General features: G+C 35.3%; 1 protein-coding gene across 1 annotated transcript in view; it reads right to left on the reverse strand.

The window, feature by feature from the left end:
* The window catches only part of LOC110259537, a 104,237-nt gene extending 80,368 nt beyond the window's left edge, over positions 1-23,869 (reverse strand). Inside the window, 1 exon segment of the mRNA XM_021085006.1 lies at positions 23,518-23,869. Coding sequence (XP_020940665.1) covers positions 23,518-23,869 — 352 coding nt within the window.

Raw genomic sequence — 24,649 nt, forward strand, 5'->3', positions numbered from 1 at the left:
ACATTTCAGCTTGTGTATGGTGGTATCTTGTGGTTTTAAAATTATCTTTACCTTAATAATTAATTATATTGAGTATCTTTTCTTCCACTATTTTGTCATCCAAATAACTTCTTTGTAGAAATATTTATTGATATCTTTGCCAATTTTTATTAGGTCTTTTAAATTATTAAATTGTAAAAGTTCTTTATATATTCTAGTCACTATTCTTTTATCTGCAAATGTGATTTGCAGATGCTTTTTCCACTGTGTTCTTATTTTCTCTTCTGTATTTGTACAAATCCTGTAAACAAACTATATACTTGTTTATACATCTTTAGTTCTAACAGTAATATTCTATGAGAAGCTCTCTGTGTTGAACCCAAATGGATAAGTTATCTCACATTATGAACCCAGTCTATTTCACAAATCTTATCAACACAATGTTTAATTTGGGAGAAATGGAATTTCTTCAACTAATAATTAAACACAATTTTGCTTCTGTGGATGATATGACAAGCTAAACCTCTTACCAGTCACTGATGAGTTACCTAACAGTTTAAGCACATATATACTAAAGTAATTAATTCCATAAGGGTACATAATAAAATGTTTTTAAAAATTTAATAAAATTCTAAGTGCTAACTTTCAAGCAATGGGAAATGGAAAATTCTATTTCTTTGATCACCTGGACTGACAGCTTGAAAGTCAATTATTAAAAACTCTGACAATCATCTGAGAGTTAGTGAGTGAACGCGTTTTACTGAAAAGAATGTGGTGACTCATATCAAGTAAGTACAATATAGATTGAGAAGAGAAAAAAATGTCCATGTTGAAAAGATCAGGGAGAATTTCACAGAAGCAACTTTTGAATATTACTCTCCTCTCATATAAAAATAAACCCCAAAATCAAAAAAAAAATAATAATCTTTATTCTTTCTTAGTGGAAGATTCTTTAAAAAAATCAAGAATTCTTTGGAGGAAGAGTACTCAATGAACAGAAAGCCATTTACAGATAAACTGTTTCTCTATGGGACTTAAATATGGATGAAATTACTCTATACACAGAATTAGGAAAGACAAACCAGGGATTTAAGAAGTTAAGAGAGAAAAAGAAGAGTGGGATTCAGGACATGAAAAAATGGATGGCACATGGCTTTCACAATATGTTCCTGAAACTTTAGGAAAGTTACCAAGACCCAAATTCTTAAAAGGAATTCATTTATTTTTTATGGAAACGAGTAACATTGTTGGACTCCAAATACAGGTTTGCTCTTGTAAAACAGGGATTGCATACAATGGAAACTAGAATGGAAGTAAGAGAAGCTATATATGACATGAGAATTCTTACAAAGCATGGGGGAAGATAGTGAATATTCCAGGAAACAGGATTTAGTTAATGAGCCTAATTGTATCAGATACCTCAAAGCCAATTTCAGGTTAAGCAGCTCAATCTTTCCTCTGTGATTCTATTTCTACCATCTTCTATTCTACTGTGACTTTTTTCCCCCTGTTAGTTACTCTCTATTTCTTTCTTAGACCAAAGGCTGTTAAAGTAACCAGGTTAGATCCACACTAAGGCTCACATCAGCAAACCAAGATTTAACTATGTATAGGCTGCTAGGTCATACAAAGGAGTTTGGGCTTTCTTTGGAGTGACAATGATATTTTATAGTATCATTAAACATGTTTTACTGAAATAACTATGACAATAATATGAAGATAAAAATAAAGCAGTAAACAATATGCAGATTTAGAGATTAAGAAATTAATCCTGATGAGAGAGGATGGAGGCTTAAATTAGGGTGGAATCAGTGGAATTGGACAAGCTTAAATCAGATCTTATATTTAAAGTCCCAATACAGAAATCATCTTCTCTTCCCAATAAGTAGTTATGTTCTTACCAGCAGGGTTAGGGTTAGGGTTAGGGTTAGGGTTAGGGTTAGGGTTAGGGTTAGGGTTAGGGTGTGCTATTTTGCTTCTTTAATTAAAAGACTGAACTTTGTTTTTAATGATTTTTATTTTTTCCACTATAGTTGGTATATAGAAGTAAAGTATTCTCTAATAGCTGCTGAGATTTCTGCAACCATCTCAGATTAACCACAGTTTAAGTACAGCAATCACCCTGGCCCCTCTTGCTCCATGTCACAGTATGGCACTGGATCTGGGATTGCTATTCCCTGAATGAAGATATGTCCAAGGGACACAGAGGCCACCAGGTCCGAGGGCAGAGTCTATGTAGGGTGGAGGCAGCCACTGTTGGTGCTTACTCAGGCGACACATCAAAAGTATCCCAGATCTCTGATGGTAGCCATTCTACCACCCGATACACACGGAGAGGCCACACAGGTTGTTCCAGCTCTTTACTGAGGCTCTGAAACAGGGTGGAGGCAGTGGAGGCTGATGGCAAGGATCAACTATGAGGGTCAAAGGAAACTTAAGCCTGAGACTGCATCTGATATTGGTATCAGTATCTGCATAGGCAGTACATTGGAGACAACTGGGACCTCTATTTGTGGCCAGTATGAGCCTAGAGCCTGCATAGTCCCCAATCATTTCATCACTTCCCCTCTAGAACAAAGCTCTGGTGAGCGGAGAGGGAAAAACAGAAATTTAATGTGAACAGAGCCATCTCAGGTCCAACCCTCAGGGCTTCTGCTCCAGCAACTTGAGACCAGATGCCATCCCTGTTAGAGCAGTGGTGACCATAAAGCAGAGGGGATGTCCTACTTTATACATGGCTACAGCTCTAGCTCCCCATCTTCAGCTCAACACTCTATAAAAGCGATAGCTGCTTGAACACCCTGAGAAAGACATGACTTTTGCCCACATTATACCAGTTTTCCCACCAAAGCACTGGGCATATGCTGTCTGTATACGGATGCTCCCACATAAGAACACAACTTCAAGATCATAATAGGTAACTCTTTCACCTGTATTCATAGAGGAAGAGGAAGTTAAGCAAAATAAAAAGGCAAAAATGCTCTCATTTGAAGGAGGAAAAGAAAACTAAAAAACAAATAATGATACAAAAACAAAGAACTTATGGGATAAAGAATGCAATGTAATGCGTAAAAAAATGTTGACTGAATTAGGGAAAATAATAGATCTATATAGCAATAATTTTAACAAGGAACTAGAAAATATAAGAAAGATCCAATTAGAAATAAAGGATTCAAGCTGAAATAAAAAACACATGAGAAGACATGAATAGAAGCCTAACTGATACAGAGGAATGCAAAAGTAATGTGAAGATAAAGGGAATCAATCAGAAAAGCAAAAAGAAAAAAAAATGTAAAGTCTAAGATATTTCTACTATAATATAAAGCATACCGATGTTCATATTATAAGGGTCTCAGAAAGAGGAGAGAGAGAGGATAAAAAATGTATTAGAGGAAATTATGGTGAAAATTTCCCAGACCTGAAAAAGGAACAAGACATCCAGGTACAGGAAGGACAGAGAGTCACAAATAAGATGAACTCAATCAGACCCACACCAAGATGTATCATAATTAAAATGGCAACAATTAAAGATAAAGAGCTACTCTAAAGGCAGCAAGAGAAAAACAAAAAGTTATATAAAAGGGAAATTACCATAAGTCTATCAGCTGATTTTTCTGAAGAAATGTCGTAGGCCAGAAGGAAGTGGCATTATACTCAAAGTGCTGAAGAAGGAAAAACCTATAATCTCTGATACTCTGATCAATAAAATTATGATGTGGAATAGAAAGAGAGGTAAAGAACTCCTCAGAAGAGTGATATTTAAGAGGACAGCAGTGCTAAACCGACATTAAAAGAAATGTTAAAGGATGTTCTCTAAGTGGAAAAGAAGTAAGAACCTATATAAAAGTGAAAATCCCCCTAGAAAAGGTAAATATATAGTAAGAAGTGAAGATCAACCATTTAAATAAGCCAGTGTGAAGATTAAAATGAATAAATGTGTTAAAGAATTATGCATATATATTTGTGCACACATCAATATGATACATGAGATTATCAAAAGGAAGGAAAAATCATGTGATCAAGTCAATAGATACAGAAATAGCATTTGACAATAATCTACATCCATTCATAATAAAATTTCTCATCAAAGTGGGTATAGAGTGAACATATCTCAACAAAATAAAGGTCATTTATGACAAACACATAACATCCTTCTCAATGGTAAAAAGAGGAAAGTCTCCAAATTCAGGTACAAGAAAAAGATGCCCACTCTTGCCACTTCTATTTAACATGGTAATGGAAGTTCTAGCCACAGCAATTAAACAAGAAAAAAAAATAAAGTCATCCAAAATGAGAGATAAAATGTAAAACTCACTATTTGCAGATAACATGCTGCTTCATATCAAAATCCTAAAGTCTCTACCCAGGAACTCTTACAACTAATAGATGAATTCAGCAAAGTTGCAGGATATGAAATTAATAATACAGAAATCTGTTGCTTGTCTATAAACTAATAATGAGCTATCAGAGGTATCAGAAAGAGATGGCAAGAAAATAATCCTGTTTAAAACTACATCAAAAAGAATAAAATACCTAGAATTAAGTTTAACCATGGAGATGAAAGACATATACTCTGAAAACTCTAAAACCCTGATGAAGAAAACTGAAGATGATTCAAAGAAATGGAAAGACATCCTGGTTGCTCTTGGATTAGAAGAATTAATATGTTAAAATGACCACATTACCAAATCAATCTATAGTTTAATGCAATCCCTACCAAAATACCCATGTCATTTTCACAAAACTAGAAGAAATGATCCTAAAAATCATATAGAACCACAAAAGACCCCAAATTGACAAAGTAATCCTGAGAAAAAAACAGCAAAGCTGGAGGTGTTATACTCTCAGAACTTCAGACTACACTACAAAGGCACAGTTATTAAAACTGTGTGATACTGGAACAAAACAAACATGTAGATTAGTGCAATTGAACATAGAGCCCAAAAAGAAACCCATGTATCTATGGTCAATTAATCTACGACAAGGGAATCAAGGACACAATAGGAAAAAGAGTCTTTTCAATAAGTACTGTTGGGAAAACTGGACAGCTACATGTACAACAATGAGATTAGAATATTTACTCACACCATATACAAAAATAAACTGAAAATGGATTAACAGCCTAAATATAAGGCCAGAAACCATAAAGTTCCTAGAAGGAAATATAGGCAGAACACTCTTTGACATAATTGTAGCACTATTTTTTTGGATCTGCTCCCAAGATGAAAAAAATGAAATAAAATAAATAATTGGGAACTAATCAAACTTAAGGGCTTTTATGCAGCAAATGAAACCATCTACAAAATAAAAAGACAACTTACTGAATGGGAGAAAATGCTTCACATGATATGACTAACAAAGGGTTAATACCCAAAATATTTAAACAGTTTGCAGAACTCAATATCACAAACACCCAAAGAATGAGAATGGCTGAATAGATTTTTTTTTCCAAAAAAAACCATTCATATGGCTAATAGACACAAAAAAGTTCAGAATTGCTAAGCATTACAGAGATGTAAATTAAAAGAGCAGTGAATTATCACCTCAAACCTATCAGAATGGCTATCATTAAAAAAATATAAAAATAACAAATGCTGCGTGAGGATGTGGAAAAAAAGGAAACTTTGATCACTACTGTTAGGAATGTAAATTGATTCAGCCACCATGGAGAATAATAAAGAGGTTCCTCAAAAAACTAAAAATTGGGGAGTTCCCATCATGGCTCAGTGGTTAATGAATCCAACTAGGAACCATGAGGTTGTGGGTTCCATCTCTGGCCTTACTCAGTGGGTTAAGGATCCGGCGTTGCCATGAGCTATGGTGTAGGTTGCAGACGTGGCTCAGATCCCGCGCTGCTGTGGCTCTGGCCTAGGCCAGCAGCTATAGCTCCGATTAGACCCCTAGCCTGGGAATCTCCATATGCCATGGGTGTGGCCCTAGCAGAAAAAGCCAAAAAGCCAAAAAAAAAAAAAAACCCACTAACTATTGAATTACTATGTGTTCTAGCAATTCCACTCCTGGGTATATATCTGGAAAAATTAAAAACTTTAATTTGAAAAGGTCCATGTACCCCAATATTTATAGTAGCACTATTTTCAATAGCCAAGATCCACGAATAGAATAATGGATAAAAAAGATGTGGTATATCATATATACATATATATGATATACATAAATACCTATGTACATATACATATACATATTTATATTCATATATATATATGAATGAACAAATATAAGTAAACTGAAATAATTCACAGATTCAGAGAACAAACTAGTGGTTACCACAGGGAAGAGAGGTGGAGAAAGGGATTCATTAGGTGAAGGTGACTAAAAGGTACAAACAACCAGTTAGAGAACTCATAGGTCACAGGAATATAATGTACAGCACAGGAAATATAGTCAATATATTACAATAACTTTATACAGTATATAATATATAAAAAATCAAATCACTATGCTATACATCTGAAAGGAACATGGTCAACTCTAATAATGTAAAATTTGTATTAAAAATAGATATATAAAAATTTGGAAAGAAAGAAAGGAAAGAGGAAGGGGGTCTTTGTTTTAAATATAGTTCCATTGGTCTTAATATTTTTAAAGAAATAAGGGTTAATAAATGAAGATACAGACTAAGCAATTATAGTAATGAGCTCCAACTTGACCTCTATCAAATATAAAACATGTAACCACATGAATCAAAAGGTTGAACTGAAATTGAGCCAAAAAACTGTTCAAAGATATATAAGAAATTTATCTGTAAATATTTCATTTTTAATCTGTTTCACTCAAGATTTTATATGCTCTTTTATGTTCATGTTCTCCTTTAAATACTTCCAATATTAACCCTGGGGCATAAGTCAGTGTAAACAGTAAAAGACTACATTTTTCACTTCCTTCTAATCTATTGAGCAAAAGGGATCTAGGGAATTCAGAAAGATATGGGAATTTAAGGAACTTAAACACTGCATAATCGGCGACTAAATATTTATGCTCATTCCAAAAATTATTATTGAAATAGACTGATTATATTTCATGTGACAGAATACATTTTCATTCTATTCTTTCTTGACAAGAAACCCTATAACTTCAGTTTGAAATGGTTTTACATATTTTTACATACATATGTAAATAAATAATTACGTTACACATGTAAAATCATTACAAATATTTAAAGTAGACAGGTATTAAAACTAGTACAGCTCCAAATAGATTCCTTAGGTCCATTAACATCATAACAGATGAATTATCACACCAGATCAATACAACTGCAGTCTCAAATCTAATAAAAACAAAAAATGAGTATATCAGACAGATACAGATACTCTGTTTGAGGTCAGCCTCAAATATTCAAGCTTTATTTAATAATTCTTGAGGTATGCGTGTATTTATATATGTTTCAGATTGAAATTCTCAGGGACATGTCTTTCAATACATCCCTTACATTTGACTCTAATCACTTTGGAAGTAGGATTTATGTCTGAATCATCTTCTTCTTCTAAACTCCACTTCAAATACCTACCATTGTCCTTTTGGTAAAGTAACTTCTTAGGAAATTATAATCAGGCCTTTAAGATATATCATGCTTGAGATTCTATAGTTAGTGAAAATAAGAGAACTGAATTGGAAATAAATTTATACAAATTCTAGGATTAGCTCCTCCACTGATCCATTCTCCCTGAGGCTGAAATCAACTTAAATTTCAGGTCTTTCTTTAGCCAGGAAAGGCTAATTATTTAAGTATTCGATGACAGAAAAATTTTACTAATAACCTAGTATGTTTCTGCAATGGTTCACTCACATATCTGGACAGAAAAGTAACCCTTGCCTTTTTTAGTGAAAAAGGTTTTGTAATCAGAGAAAAGGCAAGGAACTTTCAAAGATAAGAGTAATACACATATATGTGTGTGTGTATGTGTATAACTTACAAATATGTGCATAAATGTATGTGTATAATTCTTCAACACATTTATTCATTTCAATCAAGCAAAATTTTCATATAATCACTGGACTAAGGTATCTAGTGGTTTTGGTGCCTCTGAATATCATGCTCAATAATTTCTGAGTTTTCATACTAAGTTGGAATTAATGCTGTATCTCTGTGATTTTATTTACTTAATGATTTAAACTAATCATACAAGGAATTCCTGTCATGGTTCAGCAGAAATGAATCTGACTAGTATCCATGAGGATGCAGGTTCGATCCCTGGCCTTGCTCAGGGGGTTAAGGATCTGGCATTGCCATGAGCTGTGGTATAGGTCGCAGATGTCGCTTGGATTTGGCATTGCTATGGCCGTAGGCTGGCAGCTGTAGGTCCAATTAGAGTCTTAGCCTGGGAACCTCCATATGTGTGGGTCTGGCCCTAAAGAGACAAAATAAATAAATAAATAAAATAAAATAAAATAAAATAAAATAAAATAAAATAAATCATACAAATACTACCATGCCTAGAGTTAGGAAATTTTGAACAAATGTTTCATATGAACAGGCTTGTAGTCTATTAGTTAAAGATGGTGGAATAACTGAATGCATTTCTCTTTCCTTTCAAAAAGTTACTAACCTGACAATAAGAATGAATAAACTCAAGTATGGCTTATAAAAATAATGAAAATAGAAAAAGATAGTAGGTTGTGATTTCAGTAATTTTGGAAAAGGAACAACTGACAGACTCTGTTTTCACTTATGAAAGCCATTAGAAATGTAATGTTTGGAGTGGGAGAGGCAAGTGAAAGGGAGATGATACTACCTACCAGCCCTGAAGGGCTGGCAATTAGTGGTTCCACATACCAAAAACATCAGTGCTCAGGACACTGCCTAAATAATCAGGAAGTGTGTGAAAGTTCTGTGCTCAAACAGGACCCCTCCCATCCCACTCTCTCTTCTGGTGGAACTATAAGCTATCACCAACAGACTTCATATGTCTTGCATGCAAAATGCTTGTGGTAAAGTGTCTGTTTCAATGCTAAACTGAAATTATAATAAAAAAATGCTGAGTGCATCTTACTGGAAAAGCTGGCGTACCACTTAATTATCCTGCAGCAAAACCATTCACTTAATAAACTAAGTTCAAGGCAACATCAATTTCAATCTACGTTTAATGCCTTACCTTTTAAGTATAAATGCTTTATCAGAGACAGCCAGATAGTTGAGAAAAAGCCTTTATCATAAAGGAGAGAAACTAAAACAAAGAAGTAGAAAAAGCAGACAACTTGGAGAAAACATAAAAATGTAGAAAGTAGAGAATACCTTTTTAAAAATCAAATCTATAATTGATACCCTTAAAAAGATAAAAGATGTTTTGTTTACAAAATAAGATGATAAAATAAATGAGAATAAGAAAGAACTTCCAGATATTAAAAATACGATTCTATATGTTTAAGTGAAAGGATAAAACTGAGAAACAAAATTAGAATAAAAAGTCAAGGACTTTTATTACAGGATTTCTGGCAAGAAAGAGGACAGAAAGAGAAAGCAACAAACTATCAAAGGAATATTACAAAAATGTATCCAAGATTTGAAGTCCAAATTACTTACTGAATGGGCACACTTAATGACGAACTAAATGGCTGCATGTAGATCTCATAGGTGAGAAAGCTTGAGTTGTAGATATTTTGAACCAAAAATCTATACAAACACTCACAAGCAATATTCAGAATAGCATCAAAATTTCAATAGCATATTAGAATTAAATATACTATTAAATATACTATAGAATTCTTCAATAGTATTGTAGAAGACATTGGAAATAAACTTTTGGCATTCTGAAGGAAGATAATTTTGTCCTAGAATGCTATACATAGTGAATTTAGTGAGGTCTCAAAAGTGATTTTATTATTTAGCAAAATGAGAGAATTAATGAAAACAAGAAGATAGAACTGAAGAGACTGAGAATTCAACAAAAGGTCACAGAGTGAAGGAAACAGCAGGATGAAGACTTGTAGCAGCCTGAGTGAGCACCCAATCCATACTGGAGCAGGAAGGTGAAGTGTGTAAGCAAAGACTTTTAAGAAATAATCTCAATTGATAGATAATTGACGTTTGGGGATTAAAAAGCATTAGTATATTGAAAAAATATTTGGCAGGATTTTGGGACTCAAAAAAAAATCATCAAACTAAGCACATGGGAAAAAGTGAAATAATGATTAATTCTAGGGAAAAAAAGAAAGCTAATAAATAAATAGAATACTAACACTATTTTTCAAAATGCAGTACTCTGACTGGCTGCCAGTCCTGAACTGTGAATTAACATGTAGCGAGGAGATAAGTAACTTTAACAAATCAACTACATCAATAAGCACATTGTTTTTTTCCCACAGCTATTCTTTTTTCACACAATATTTTCCCCCAATGAAGTACATTGATTTTATTTCCTACCTGGACTCTTTTTCTGTTGTATCCCCTGAAGTTTGAGTATTATTGCATTAGTATAGTTTTTTGGCTATGAGTTTAAACAAAAATTCTAACGAAAGTATTGTGAGGATTGAGGGAAGAAAAAATAAGAACAGCTAATGGTGAAAGAGCTATATTTTCCAATTACAGAGCAGGAAATTAACACTTATCTAAAGTGTATGATTCAAAAACAGCAGTAAAAGAAAAATATTAAGACATATTGAAGAAAGTTTTTAAAAGCTAAAGCCAACACTGTTTCCCTTTGCAAACAATAGGAAGGGTAAGTAGGAGTTGGGCAGAAACTGATTGCAATTTTTCATTAAAGCTATGTAGCCCTAGTATACCCTCAACCATATGCATTATGTTGATAAAATCTAAACTTACTTTTAAAAAGTTTATAAGAATTGTATCCTTTATTAAGAGTTTATGATTAAATAATTTCACATATATTGAGCTTATTTACATATCAAAGATCTGAAGTTTTAGAAAAGAACATAGTTGAACAATGTTTAAGAACTTTGACAGAATAATAAAATGTAATATAATATTAGCTGAATCAGATATAAAATTAGAACAGATAAAAAGCACTGAAAAAAGAATAAATATGGCAGGAGAGGAAGAACAAAAGCTATTAAAATTAAAGAGAAATGTAAATAATCACTAACTTAAAATAAACACAGAGAAATACAGAGGAAAAGTATCTTAGGATCCTGAATATTACAGAGAGAAATTGAGGACACGACTTAAAGACATTCCATAACCATGATAGTACTTTGTAAATAACTACTAAGAATTTCTGGAACAACATACCTTGAATAATATCAAACTTGTCACGGTTTGATAACTACTAGCACCTTAGAGCAAACACAATTTATTAAATTTAGGAACCTGGATTAAATAGGAAAGTAAAGAAAAATATTTATATAAATATGTGACTAGCTTTTTAAAACCCCTCTGGAGAATGACTCTTATTCTAAGAACTCTTTCTTCTAAAGAGACAACCTAAAAAAACAACTTCGGTCTCCTGCTGAATGCTGACTAGATTAATTAAGGTAGGTAGAACTGACAGCTGTAATTGAATTACAATCTTTTCTAAGAGTGGTTGTTCCCTTATTCTCTGTATTTTATTGACTCTTTTATGAGTTCTACTGCTAAATCAATTCTAATCACTGCATCAACTGGAAAAATTCCACTTTCCACTGCTAGATCAATTATAGTTCACACAATCAATACCTGGTACTTCAGCCTTTTTGATTAAAAGAATGTAAAAAAAAAAAAAAGAAAAGAAACTCTACTAAAACAGAAAGTGAAAATAATTATATTTCTGTATTAAAAGAAAACTAATTTAACACAAGTGTTCACAGTGAATATAAAGTTTAATGAAAAAATATTTATGTTAACATTTTCAAAGTAATTATTAGCCTATTTTGATTTACTCTTAGTGAAGCATTGAACAGTTTAAAATATCTTGTGGAAGTTATGTACATCAGATTGAAATTATTTACAATAACTAGATTTCACATTGAGCCTGGGACCCACTGGGTCCTCTCCTATCCATTTCATCATTGTCTTTGCTGTCTCTCCAAAAAAATTCTTTGAAAGCAACACCACATTTTCTTTTCTTGTTAAGAAGTAACCTCTAGGATACATTCCTATTATTCTCAATGGTTTCAAAACTTGATTAACAGTTTTCATTTCTCTTAACTTTTGTATCCTAAATGTCAGCAGTACTATTTTTAAGTCACTAATTATGTATTTGTCATGAATGTCTTTAATTTTCTCAAATATGGGTATGACATAATTACAACTCAGAAAATCTGATGAGGTCACATTTGCAACATGTCGAAGTTCATATTTAATTTTATGTTTGTGACTATACATACCTTAGTGCTTGTTTTCTTCTCCTTGTTATCACTGAGAATTTACTAAGATTTGCATTCAGTATCACAGTGATTTTCTAGCTACCATCATTGCCCAAGTGGCTTGACTCTTGGGTAGTCAGAGATCAGTAGTTTCTTCCTTGATCTACATAATTTTGATGAGCCTCGGTTAGCAGCATTTTCATTTCTTACATGCTAAAGATGGTACATGCCCATATAGCATTAAAAGGGCATCACACCATCAACTGTGTTCCCATGGTGCCGCAATCCTTGAAAAAGTCTTTTTTTCAATTACTGAATCGTTTCATTTTTTCTGATTAACACCTCTTTCAGTTGGCTTTTCTCTAGCGGAATTGTTGCCCCACCTCCATTTCATTCTTTCCTTTATGTCATACCTCCTCTCTTCTGTATATTATATAGATTTTCAGGGATGGGTTAAACAGGAAATAGCAAGTTGTATATTAAGGCCAAATTTAATCTGCCTATGATACCTGTGATTATCACATGATCTCCTTATTGAAATCCTTCAATGTTTCATTATTGCCTGGAGGACAAATTTTATATGTTATATTATGACTTTCACCTTCTCTTTAGAATCCCTGATAGCACCAATTGTTTAACCCTGGAGAGTGAGGGAAGCCTATTATAAAAGGTGATCGACGTTGGCATAAGAGTGACCTCGGCAAAATCCTACTTCTGCCTGTTTCAGGTATTGGAGAGTAGTGGTATCCTCAGTTGACCCAACTGCAAAATAGCAGCAACTGCTCTTAAGCCATAGTATGGTATGTTTTTCATTATTATTTATTATCAAAGCTTATTTTCTACTACTTCTTGACACAAATTGTTTCATCTTAATAGACTTCAATAATCACATAGAAATATGTTTTACTGCCCCATGTATCACTCTTATTTGCCTACTTGCATTATGTTATGCCCAATCAAAAGCTCAGGACAAAGGGAGAAAAAGTGTAAATTAAAAGAAAAAAACTGGGGAAATAGCTTTGATGATTTTATTATTTAGAAATTTATACCATAATAAACAAAATGAATAATTAAACCAAAAATATCTTTTTATACACATAAAGTACACTAAAAACAAAGGTTAACATGTAGAATTTCTATACTGGATGGAGGTTATTTATGCTACTGCCAACAAACATGCTCAAAATAATTGCACTAAATGACAGAAAAAGTAAATGAAGAGAAAAATAGTTCTTGACATCGTCAAGTAAGATCAATTTTGGTTGTAAAATCATCAACCAGGGAAGATATTAATCTTTGCTATAATAGATTTAAAAGTTATCAGTGAATAACAAGATGACTTTCAGTCTATTCAAATATTAGTTTGCTGCATTAATTTGCCTACCATTTTTTTTAGTTCCTTAGAATAGTAATGATATATTTCTTCTAGCCTCCATTAAACTTTTATAAGCTCAATGAGCCCAGATAATGCATATCTTCATTGGTTTACCAATTGCTTATTTTTATATTCTATCAGTAAGCATATTTTGCATTTACTAGCAATAACTCTAAATATTTCAGTACCTCACAGTCCATTAAATACAATTAGTATAAAATGTCTCGAGATGACAAAATGAGAAATTAAGTTATTAGCAAATCAATCAAAGAATATTGCAAGGATAGCAGAAGTGGATAATAACAGTTCCACGGTGGAAAAACCCTTATAAAAACAAGTATGTTTGACTGTTTTAGCATCTGAAGATGGGAAACACTATAATTATAGGTCTGTTCTTTGAAAATCATTCACATATTAGACGGCATTTTACAAAAGTAGGATAATACAGGAATATTTTCACAATGAGGAAAAGGTTGATTTTCATCATGGTAGAAAATGCTTATATAAGATAATGTGGTGAACTTAACTGTACTAGGTCCAATATTGAATTAAATGTTAGCAAATTTGCCATCATTCTGTAAAACTTGGGCACAATTAGAGAACTCGAATGTTCTTCAACTCATTTTCTGGCCAAGCCTGTTGTATTACACAACATTCCATATGTCTTTTTTTTTAAGTATTTCTTTCTTTTTTTGTCTTTTGTCTTTTTAGGACCACACCTGCAGCATATGGAGGTTCCCAAGCTAGGAGTTGAATCAGAGCTACAGCTGCTGGCCAATGCCATAGCCACAGCCACAGCCACACCAGATCCAGGCCTCATCTGCAACCTACACCACATCTCATGGCAATGCCAGATCCTTAACCCACTGAGCAAGGCCAGGGATTGAACCCATAACCTCATGGATACTAGTTGGGTTCGTTAATCACTGAGCCATGACGGGAACTCCAATACCATATATCTTTAATAACAACATTAGCCTTCCAGTTGTTTAGCCCCCCAAAACCATATTCATCTTTGATGCCTCTCTTTCCTTCACAAGTTTACATCCAATCCATTAGAAAATCCCCTTGGCTCTGTCTTCAAAATCTTTTAAATTCTTACTACTGTGACTAAAACCATCATGACCTCAGCCTCCTCATCTATGCCAGCAGCCAATGATCTGTTTGTCTTTACATTTGCCCCCCTCCCACCAATCTTAATACAGCATCCAGAAGGATATGCTAAAATATGTCACATCATACCCCTCCTCTCTATGAAACCTTGCAATAAGAAATCATTCCAATCCTTATAGTGACCTCTGATCACATCTTCTACTGCCCTAGCCTTGTGCACTCTTGTTCCAGCCACACTGGCTTCCACCCAGTCCCTAGAAGAGTTCAGTATGTTGTCCACATAGTTAGGGTCTTGATTCTAGCAATTTTCTCAACCTGGAGCACAATTTTTCCAAAATATCTATGTGAAGAATTCCTTCACATCCTTCCAGTTTTTGTTCAAACCTTGACTCTAACACTGTCATTCATTTCTTGTATCCCCACTTTGTGCTGCCAAGCTGCTACACTCTCCATTCTCTAACTCTGCTCTTTGTCTTACTTTTCCATAGGACTTACTTCACTTGTCTCTTCCCTGCTGAAGAGTAAGTTCCAGAAGAACAGAACTCTTCCTTTTTTATTTTTTCAGGTTTTTTTTTTAACTGATATGCCACACTTCTCTAAAACAGTGCTTGAAAACTTATAAACACTGAACATATATTTGAGGAATGTAATATAAAGGAATGCCCTGGAAACTTATTCACTGTATGTTCATAAGGCTTGATAATGCTCTTTGTTCAAGAATTCCTACTTAGGCAACAATTCCTGATTCTCCCTTCTCTTCTCTGCCCCCCAGTTCAATTGAATGCTCTATCAATTTACAAAATTGGGCTCCATCCATTCACAGGAAATACACACAATAAAGAATTAGAGATCTCACTAGTTAAAAAGGGCTTAGTAATCACTGTTCTATAAAATTTTTAAACCATATTAATTAGAAAATAAAATACATAAAACACATATACTATGTTATACACTGCAATCATTACAGTTATTTTTACCCACAAGTTTCCTCTTGCTGGAGAGTTGATAATAGTACAATGAGATGAAGAATTTGTGCCTTTTCCCAGCTGGAAGCAGATGTAATGTGATTTATAATTTAAATCCAGAATACTGTGCACTTTTGATGTATTTATAGACTTTCAAATAATGCTGCTGTTACTACCAGGATTTCTTGTTTCACTTGATTTTTTTCCCTTCCTTTCCTTTTTCTCCCATCCTGGTACTGTTCTTCTACACTCTGCACTTACAATGCAATTCTCTTTTCTACACTTATTCTTTCTCTTCCTAAATTCTTCTACTCCCTATGGCCCAGGTGCAAGCTATACTTAGTGGTCTTCTTGGCGTTTATCCATAGTTCTAAGATTAAACAACATCTCAAAGGCATACTTAGTTCCATTTGGATAATGTTTGGGGGGAAATAAAAGAGCAAAATTCAGATCTTCTGAATTTCAGATCTTCTTCATGGGCTTTAAAGCATCATCAGCACAATATTTGTAGCACCTCATTGCTTATAATCCTTTCAGATACACTACATAGATAATACATATCTTCTTTAATGAATTTCCATTTACCAACTTCCTATTATGCCAATTAGATTTTGCACTGCAACTACAGTCTTTGCTGTCTATTTCCTTTAATAATCCAAGAATTCTAAAAATCACAGTGGTATTTTATAGCAAAATACTTGTATACACATTCTTGCAGAGAGTTTAATTCACTGAGAAATTCTTTTTCTTTGACTGGCCTTTACAACTGTGGATATATACACATATATATCATAATATATAGGAACAGACTCTTAGTATTATTTGCTTTTTTATGCTACCAAATTATCAGATGCAAAATTTTATTTGGAACACCCCGTCTCTGCTAAATCTTATGAAATTGTTCATCATCTATGGCCTTTACTGGAAACAATGACAATTCTAATTCCTTTCACTTAATCAGGAGATTGACTAATATTACATTAAGTGATGCAGATTACAAAAAGTGGTAGGTGCAATAATAGTGAATTTTTAGAGGCCTTGTCAAACTGTTTGGAGTCTAGCTGATATTTCCCTCTTCACGCTATTTTTCTATAGTCATCCAAATCTAGGTACACATCATTTCTAGAACGACGCAAATATTAAAGAAACAAGCAAATAAACAAGCCTCCATTATGAAAAGAAGTGTGCTCAATAGCTTTTGTGGCATCTGATTGATCATTTATAAGCAATAAATAAAGTATTATTCAAATATCTCATGAATAATATACCTTTCTATTTTTTATCTTTTTGCCAAGACAATTCCTCAGTATTTCTTTAGGTTGAAAACCTGGTTGTTTATTCAGTTGCAAATCTCAATTTAAGAGTTTAACAGCAAACACATTCCTAGGCAATTGAAATGATATAAATTATCTACATATATTTACATGCCTATGTTCTCACATGTTCACAAAATAATAAATATCACTATATGTTCCATCACAAATAAGACAACCAACAGTTGTAAGATGCACCAGTGTTTTACATCTCAGAGAAAAAAAATACTGTCAGTTATAATTGTCAGATTATTTTTAATGAATTTTGTTACATTTATAGTTGTACAACAATCATCACAACCCAATTTTATAGCATTTCTATCCCAAACCCCTAGCCCAACCCCCCAACCCCAAACCTGTCTCATTTGGAGACCATAAGTTTGTGAAGGTCTGTGATTCAGTATCTGTTCTTCAAAGAAGTTCATTGTGTCCTTTTTTTAGATTCCACGTGTAAGTGATAGCATATGATGTTGGTGTCTCACTGTCTGACTAACTTCAGTTAGCATGATTATTTCTAGGTCCATCCATTTTGTTGCAAATGTCATTATTCCTTTCCTTTTAATGGTTGAGTAATATTCCATTGTGTGTATATACCACATCTTCTTTATCCACTCCCCTGTTGATGGATATTTAGGATGTTTCCATGTGTTGGTTATTAAATATAGAAGTTCAACGAACACTGTAGTACATGTATCTTTTTGAGTATAGTTTTCTCTGGATAGATGCCCAAGAGTGGGATTGCTAGAACAAATGGTAATTCTATTTTTAGTTTTCTGAGGAATCTCCATACTGTTTTCCACAGCGGTTGCACCAATTTACATTCCCACCAACAGTGTAATAGAGTTCCCTTTTCTCAACACCCTCTCCAGCATTTATTGTTTGTAGACTTTTTCATGATGGCCATTCTGGCTGGTGTAAGGTGGTACCTCATAGTGGTTTTGATTTGCGTTTGTCTAATAATGAGTGATGTTGAACATCTTTTCATGTGTTTTTTGGCCATTTGTATGTCTTTGGAGAACTGTTTGTCTAGGTCTTCTTCCCATTTTTTGATGGGGTTGTTCTTTTGGTATTGAGCTGCAGCAGGTGTTTATACATTTTTCAGATTAATCCCTTTCCAGTCACTTCATTTGCAAATATTTTCTCCCATTCTGTGGGGTGTCTTTTTGGTTTTTTTTTTAGGGTTTCCTAAATAATAATTGTCAGATTATTATTGTGAGATACAAATTGCTTTCAGAAATGTTAAAGTATCAATAAAAATTTTAACTTGGATTACTCAAAGGAAAGATGTTACTTCTTTCTCTTATGAATAGAAAAGATATTTTAGGTAATACACATATATGATTCACCTGAGTGATGTTTGACTGCAATTAGATATCATATAATAGATATTTGAAATTTCTTGAATATTAGCTTTACCAACTTTAACCTCAGCAGACTCTTATGGCACAGTATTTTTCCAAAAGTATATCATAGGGTGACCATTTCATTCCAGTTTTCCAAGGACTTCCCAGGTTTCACAGTGAAGGTCCTGTACCCGAGTATTAGTCTACTAGGACTCTCATAACCAAATATCACAGAATGTGTGGTGAAAGAAATAGAAAAATTTTTCATGGTTCTAGGGGCTGGAAAGTTCAAGGTCAAAATTTTGTCAGGGTTCAGTGTCTGATGATAGCTCTCTTTCTGGTTTGTAGATTGCCACCTTCTCACTACATTCTCCCATTGTCCTTGCTATGAGTGAGGGCAGAAAGAGAAATCTCTCTTCTTATAAGGTTAGTACCTCACCCTTATAGCCTTATTTAACTTCCATCACTTCCTAGAGGCCCTGTTTCCAAATACATTCAGCTCAGGGATTAAAGCTGAAACACATAAATTTTGAAGAGATAAAATTCACTCCATAGCACCAGGAAATCCCTTGGTCCTGGACAAAATGGGATGGTCAAGCACTGAGTGACATTTTCTTAAATTAAAGAATAAAAAGAAAATCCATTTAGTTTTACCTGTTGCAAGAAATCATTTAAAAAATAATATAATCTTTAACAGAGACAAAATGGTTCTCTACAACTTTACCATCTTTCTCTCTCTCTCTTTTTTTTTTTTTTTTGCTTTTTATTACTGCACCCAGAACATATGGAAGTTCCCAGGCTAGGGGTCAAATGGGAGCTGCAACTACCAGCTTATGGCACACTACAGCAATGCCAGATCCAAGCAATTGCTCTTGGCAATGCCAGATCCTTAACCCACTGAGTGAGGTCATGCATCTTCATGGATCCTACTTGGGTTTGTTACCACTTGGATAGGGAAGGAACTCACTACTATCTTTCTTTGATGAATTGATGTGCACATTATTTAAATACACAAATGATATTTTACATGTAGGGCAGAAGATACAGGATATTAAATTATCATTTACCACAGGGTAGATCATTGTGCCAGGATGTGTGAACCATTTTTTCTCTCCTCAACACTCCCCTTGTTCAGCAGGGGCAAGAATGCTAAAAAAAATTACAATTTATAAGCTATACTGCCAGCAGGATTCCAATTTAAGTTTCTTTAATAGTAGAGAACCTATGCACAAATTTTGTAAGACAGCAAAGAATAAGATGTCATTATTGCCCCAGAAGACTACAGCCAACAGCTTCCAGTGCTCTGCTGGAAAGAATCTAGCATTTTGTGCAGACAGCTGAAATCATCAGTAGTTTCCTGGAATTGACACCATCAGTAGCTTCTCTGACCTTCACTCCTATAAGCTGTTAATTCTATTAAATATCTTTTTCCTTGAAATATCTACAGTGTCTTCTGCTATGCTAAAGGAATTATAATGAATAAAATTAAGTAAATTGTTTTCTGAAAATAATACTGAATAATTTTGGTTATTTCATTTTTCTTTTTCTAATAAAAATTATAAGAAAATAATTCTTGAAGTTCCTGTCATGGCTCAGTGGTTAATGAATCTGACTAGCATCCATGAAGACAAAGGTTCAATCCCTATCCTTCCTTAGTGGGTTACGGATCCATCATTGCCATGAGCTGTGTAGGATGCAGACGTGTCTCAGATCCTGAACTGTTGTGGCTATAGCTCCAATTTGACAGCCATGAAAAAAAAAAAAAAAAGGAAAAGAAGAAAATAATTCTAGTTAATACAGTGAGGATAAGTTTATGCTACTGGAAGATTGTTTTCCTCATACCACTTTATGGTCTTGCATATTTTCCTAAGGGTAAATAAAAATGTTAAGTTTTTTAAAAATAAAACTATGAATTTTAAATAAAAATTGGAAAGAATTATTTTTCTCATTGCATTCAATACAACATAATCACTTTTACTTTTTCAACTGTAAATTTTATTTTCCAGAAAAGAAAATTAATTAAAAATCTTGACAAAAATTATACACATAAAAATATAGGTTTTCCCTTTTATTCCATTCTATCATCATTTGCCCTAAGAAATGAGGTCTCCATCTAACTACCTTAGAAAATAAGGAGTTCCTGTGTGGCTCAGTGGTAATGAATATCCTTGAGGATGTGGGTTTGATCCCTGGCCTCGCTCATTGGGTTAAGGATCAGGCATTGCCATGAGTTGTGGTCTAGGCTGCAGGCAAGACTCAGATCCCACATTGTTGTGGCTGTGGCTTAGGCCAACAGATGCAGCTCTAATATTACCCCCTAGCCTGGGAACTTCCATATGCTGCATGTGTGGCCCTAAAAAAGCAAAAATCTTAGAAAATGAGGCATGAGCTTAGAAAATGACAAGGAAGCATATTGCCAAAATGACTTATTTTTTGTGATTTCCATTGAAATCTGTTTCAAATCAATTTATTCACACTTGAAAGCATCAAGGCAAATAATATTTCACTTGCATTAGGAAGATCAGTGCACTGCAGTAGGTGGGATAACATCAGCAGGATCTTCTGTTTGTTTCTAAGATATACTATCTTAGTTTCAAAAACAATTTCAAGTATATCTATTATAACCTCATTTTACCTATGCCCATTCCCAAAAGAAGAACTTTCTGTCCTGGGAATGAAGAAGACTTTAAAAATACAAACATTAATCAAGCAAACCGCTTGAAGGGGAAGCTCTTTTCTAGATTTTGTCTTGTCAGCATCAAATCAATTCAGCCAACACAGCAGGACCACTATTTAGTACTGAATTATTTTATTTGCTTATCATTAGTCACTTTGGCATTGTGTAGACATGTTTGCATACTAATGTGCTTAATTTAATTCAAATAACTTCCTAGATTCCATAGCTCATAATCTTGTTGAGAAAGTCTTTCCTCTGGTTATCAATATAGATTATGCCATTAGCTTTGTAATACAAATATATATCTCAATTTACTTGTGATATTTTCAAATGTTACACCAAAGGTGAGATTAACATTCAAGATATAATTATGATTTACTACCATATGCATATCTTTCTAGCAGTCCTCCATAAGTTACTGTTTTGAAAATTACACATCAAAAATAACAATTAGAAAAACTAATTATACCTTTGAAATGGAATCAAAGAAAAGGTAGGCAACTTTATCCCACATCACTGGTTATTTTGGCAAGGATTTCCTAAGTTCTTTGTGTGTACAATAGAGTTCTTTTTTATAGTGTTGACTCTCAGTTACTGTTGCAATATATGGGAATCAAAGATATAAATAGTTCAATATTCTCTAAATGTCATTTATGTCTCATTCTGAAATTTACAATGTGACATTTTAATGCATAAATTTTTAAATTTCATTTGTATAGACTATAATATAATCAGATTATTTGAAGTAGCTAAAATATTAATTTGAATATATCCAAAATTAGGTATTTCAAGCTAAGGCAAGAATTAATTTGGGATGCATTTGTATAAAATCACAAGTTCCCGCTTACGTCATCCCATCTAAACTTACACATGTTTCTTTGCTTACTGAAGAAAATACACACTTTTAGAGAATAATACATATCACAGAATATGTCATGGATGTTTGGTAAATAGGGCAACAGTTTTCTCCATTGATACAGATTATAAATAAATATATATATATATGTATAAACACACACACACATATATATATATTTCATGAAATTTAAATATCTGTTCTCTTGTTTAAATGTACAGAACCAGACTGGTGTATGGATTACGTTGCAAATACAGGAAAATATAAATATGTTTCATACGATGTACTATTTAAATTTACTTAATGTTTGCGTCAAGTCTCTGAGAAATAGACTGATGTCATTGTTTAAAAGACAGGTTACGGGGGGTGGGGGTGGAGCAAGATGGCGGAGGAGTAAGAGGTCATGCTCTCCTCCTCCCACAAACACATCAAAAAAACACATCTACATGTAAAACGACTAACACAGAACATCAACAGAATGCTGGCAGAATAACCTAAACCTCCAAAAAGGGCAAGAAACTCTTGACATAACTGGGTAGAACAAAAGAAAAAGAGAGAGAGAGAGAAAAGGAATCAGGACGGGACTAGCATTCCTGAGAGGGAGCTGTGAAGGAGAAAAGGAAGCCACGTCCTGGGAAGCCACCTAATGACAGAAAGATTGGCTGAGTTGGAGGGACCTCAAAGTTGCCAAGAAAAGTGCACAGCTGAACTGAGAACAGCAAAGTAGAGTGAGAGCTGCACAGATCATCTGAACCATGGCCTGACACCACAGTCTGAGACACTCTGGCAGGGGCTGGGTGCTGAGACTCAGGCTCCAGAGGTCAGTCCCAGGGAGAGGACTGGGGCTGGTTGTGTGGGGACAGCCTAAGGGACTAAGGAGCAGTGTGCCACTGGTTGGGAAGTGGTACATCATGGGCTGAGGAGGGGAAAAACATGGCAGAGGGAACATGGGAGAAGGTCTGTGCACACTGGAGAGGCAAGGCGCCATTGTTGGGGAGGGCAAGAGGAGGAGGGGCGGACTGCCATAGGAAACTCCCTTCACTGGATTGTGCGCATGCCTGCAGGCGCTCAGAGGGCAGGGCAGCTCTGGCGAAGTCTATGGGCCATGAGAAGCCTTTTTCTCTTTTAGGGGAGACTGGGCATTTCTTGTGCAGCCTATTGGTGGCCAGGCACCTCCTGTGTGGGCTAAGGGCTTCAGGGGGCTAAATGTGACGTGGTGCCTCTTGCATTATCTACAGGTGGCAGGGACAGAATGCAGTGGTCCTCTCAGAGGCCAGAGGGAGTTATGGCTTGCTACCATTGGGGGCCAGTGAGTGGGTCCCAGCTGCAACCCCAGTCACATCAGGGGTTGGCAAAAAAGAAAAAAAGAGGGCACTGCAACCAAGTACTACACACTGTTGCTCTCACTTCCCTGGGAAAACACCCACCCTGAAACTGCCACTGCCAAATGCTCTGGGTGGTGCCCAGACACTTGGTTACTGTCCATTCCCAAGACCCTACAACTAGGAGCAGCTGGTGCAGCACATCCTATGTGGGCTAAGTGGGACAGGGTGCTTCTTCCATGGTCTACAGGTGACAGAGGCAAACTGCCACAGTTGTCCCTGATTCCAGGTGGGTGTGGCCCACCACCACTGGGAATACCTGAGCAAAAATCACTTGCAGAACCAACCACCTCAGAGGGCACAACACAGAAGGACACTGTAATGGAATACCACCTGTTGCTGCACTCACTATCCTGGGAGCATACCCTCCCTGCTGCTGCCACTGAAAAACACTCTAGGCAGTGCCCAGATGCTCGATCACTGTCCCTTTCCAAGAATCTGCAGCTAAGAGCAGCTTGTGCAGCAACTCTTGTGGGGGCTAAGCATGATGAGGTGCTTCTGGCATGGCCTACAGGAGGCAGGGCAAACCACCGCAGCTGTCTCTGGCTCCAGGGGTGGGAGTGGCTCACCAACACTAGGGGTCCATGAACAGAAACCACTTGCAATGCCATTCGCCCAAAGGCACCATAGAGGAGGGCATTGTGACCAAACACCACCTGTTGGTGCTCTTGCATCCCTGGGAACATACCCATCCCACTACTGCCACAGCCAAATGCTCTGGGGAGTAGCCACATGCCTTATATCTGTCACTTCCCAGGAACCTGCAACTAGGAGCAGCCTGTAGAGCACCTCCTATGTGGGCTAAGTGAGACTGGTTGATAAATGCATTGTCTACAGGTAGTAGGAGCAAACTGCCATAGTTATCACTGACTCTAGAGACGGTCACAGCCTGCTCCCACTAGGGGGTCCCTGAACAGGCAATACCAGCAGTTCCAATCACCTCAGAGGAGGGCGCTGAAATCAAACACAAGCTGTTGTTGCTCTTACTCCCCTGGGAACTCACACACCCTGCTGCTGATACTGCCAAATGCTCTTTTAGATCTGCTTAGAGCTCATTACCACTTCCCAGGGACCTGTACCTGGGAGTAGACTATGCCACCTTCCTGCAGATCCTTGCTGCTGTTGAGAGCCCAATGACCAGGCACTGACTGCTGGTTCTACCCACTGCCTCATTCTCCCTGAAAACACACTGAGCATCCTGGGATAACAGCCTGCTCACACTGAAGAAAGAGACAGCAAATATTCAAACACTCACAGCAAAAATAAATAGTAACCCCCCAAAAATACAAAGGGGTATTCTTGCATAGAAGGAGCCTTACAAGACTACAGTTTGGCTTCCCCAAACTCACAGAAAAAGAAAAACACAAGCAAGATGAAGGAGTTCAGAAACC

The sequence above is a fragment of the Sus scrofa genome, chromosome 1 (genome assembly GCF_000003025.6).
Source record: "Sus scrofa isolate TJ Tabasco breed Duroc chromosome 1, Sscrofa11.1, whole genome shotgun sequence".
Classification (NCBI taxonomy): Eukaryota; Metazoa; Chordata; class Mammalia; order Artiodactyla; family Suidae; genus Sus; species Sus scrofa.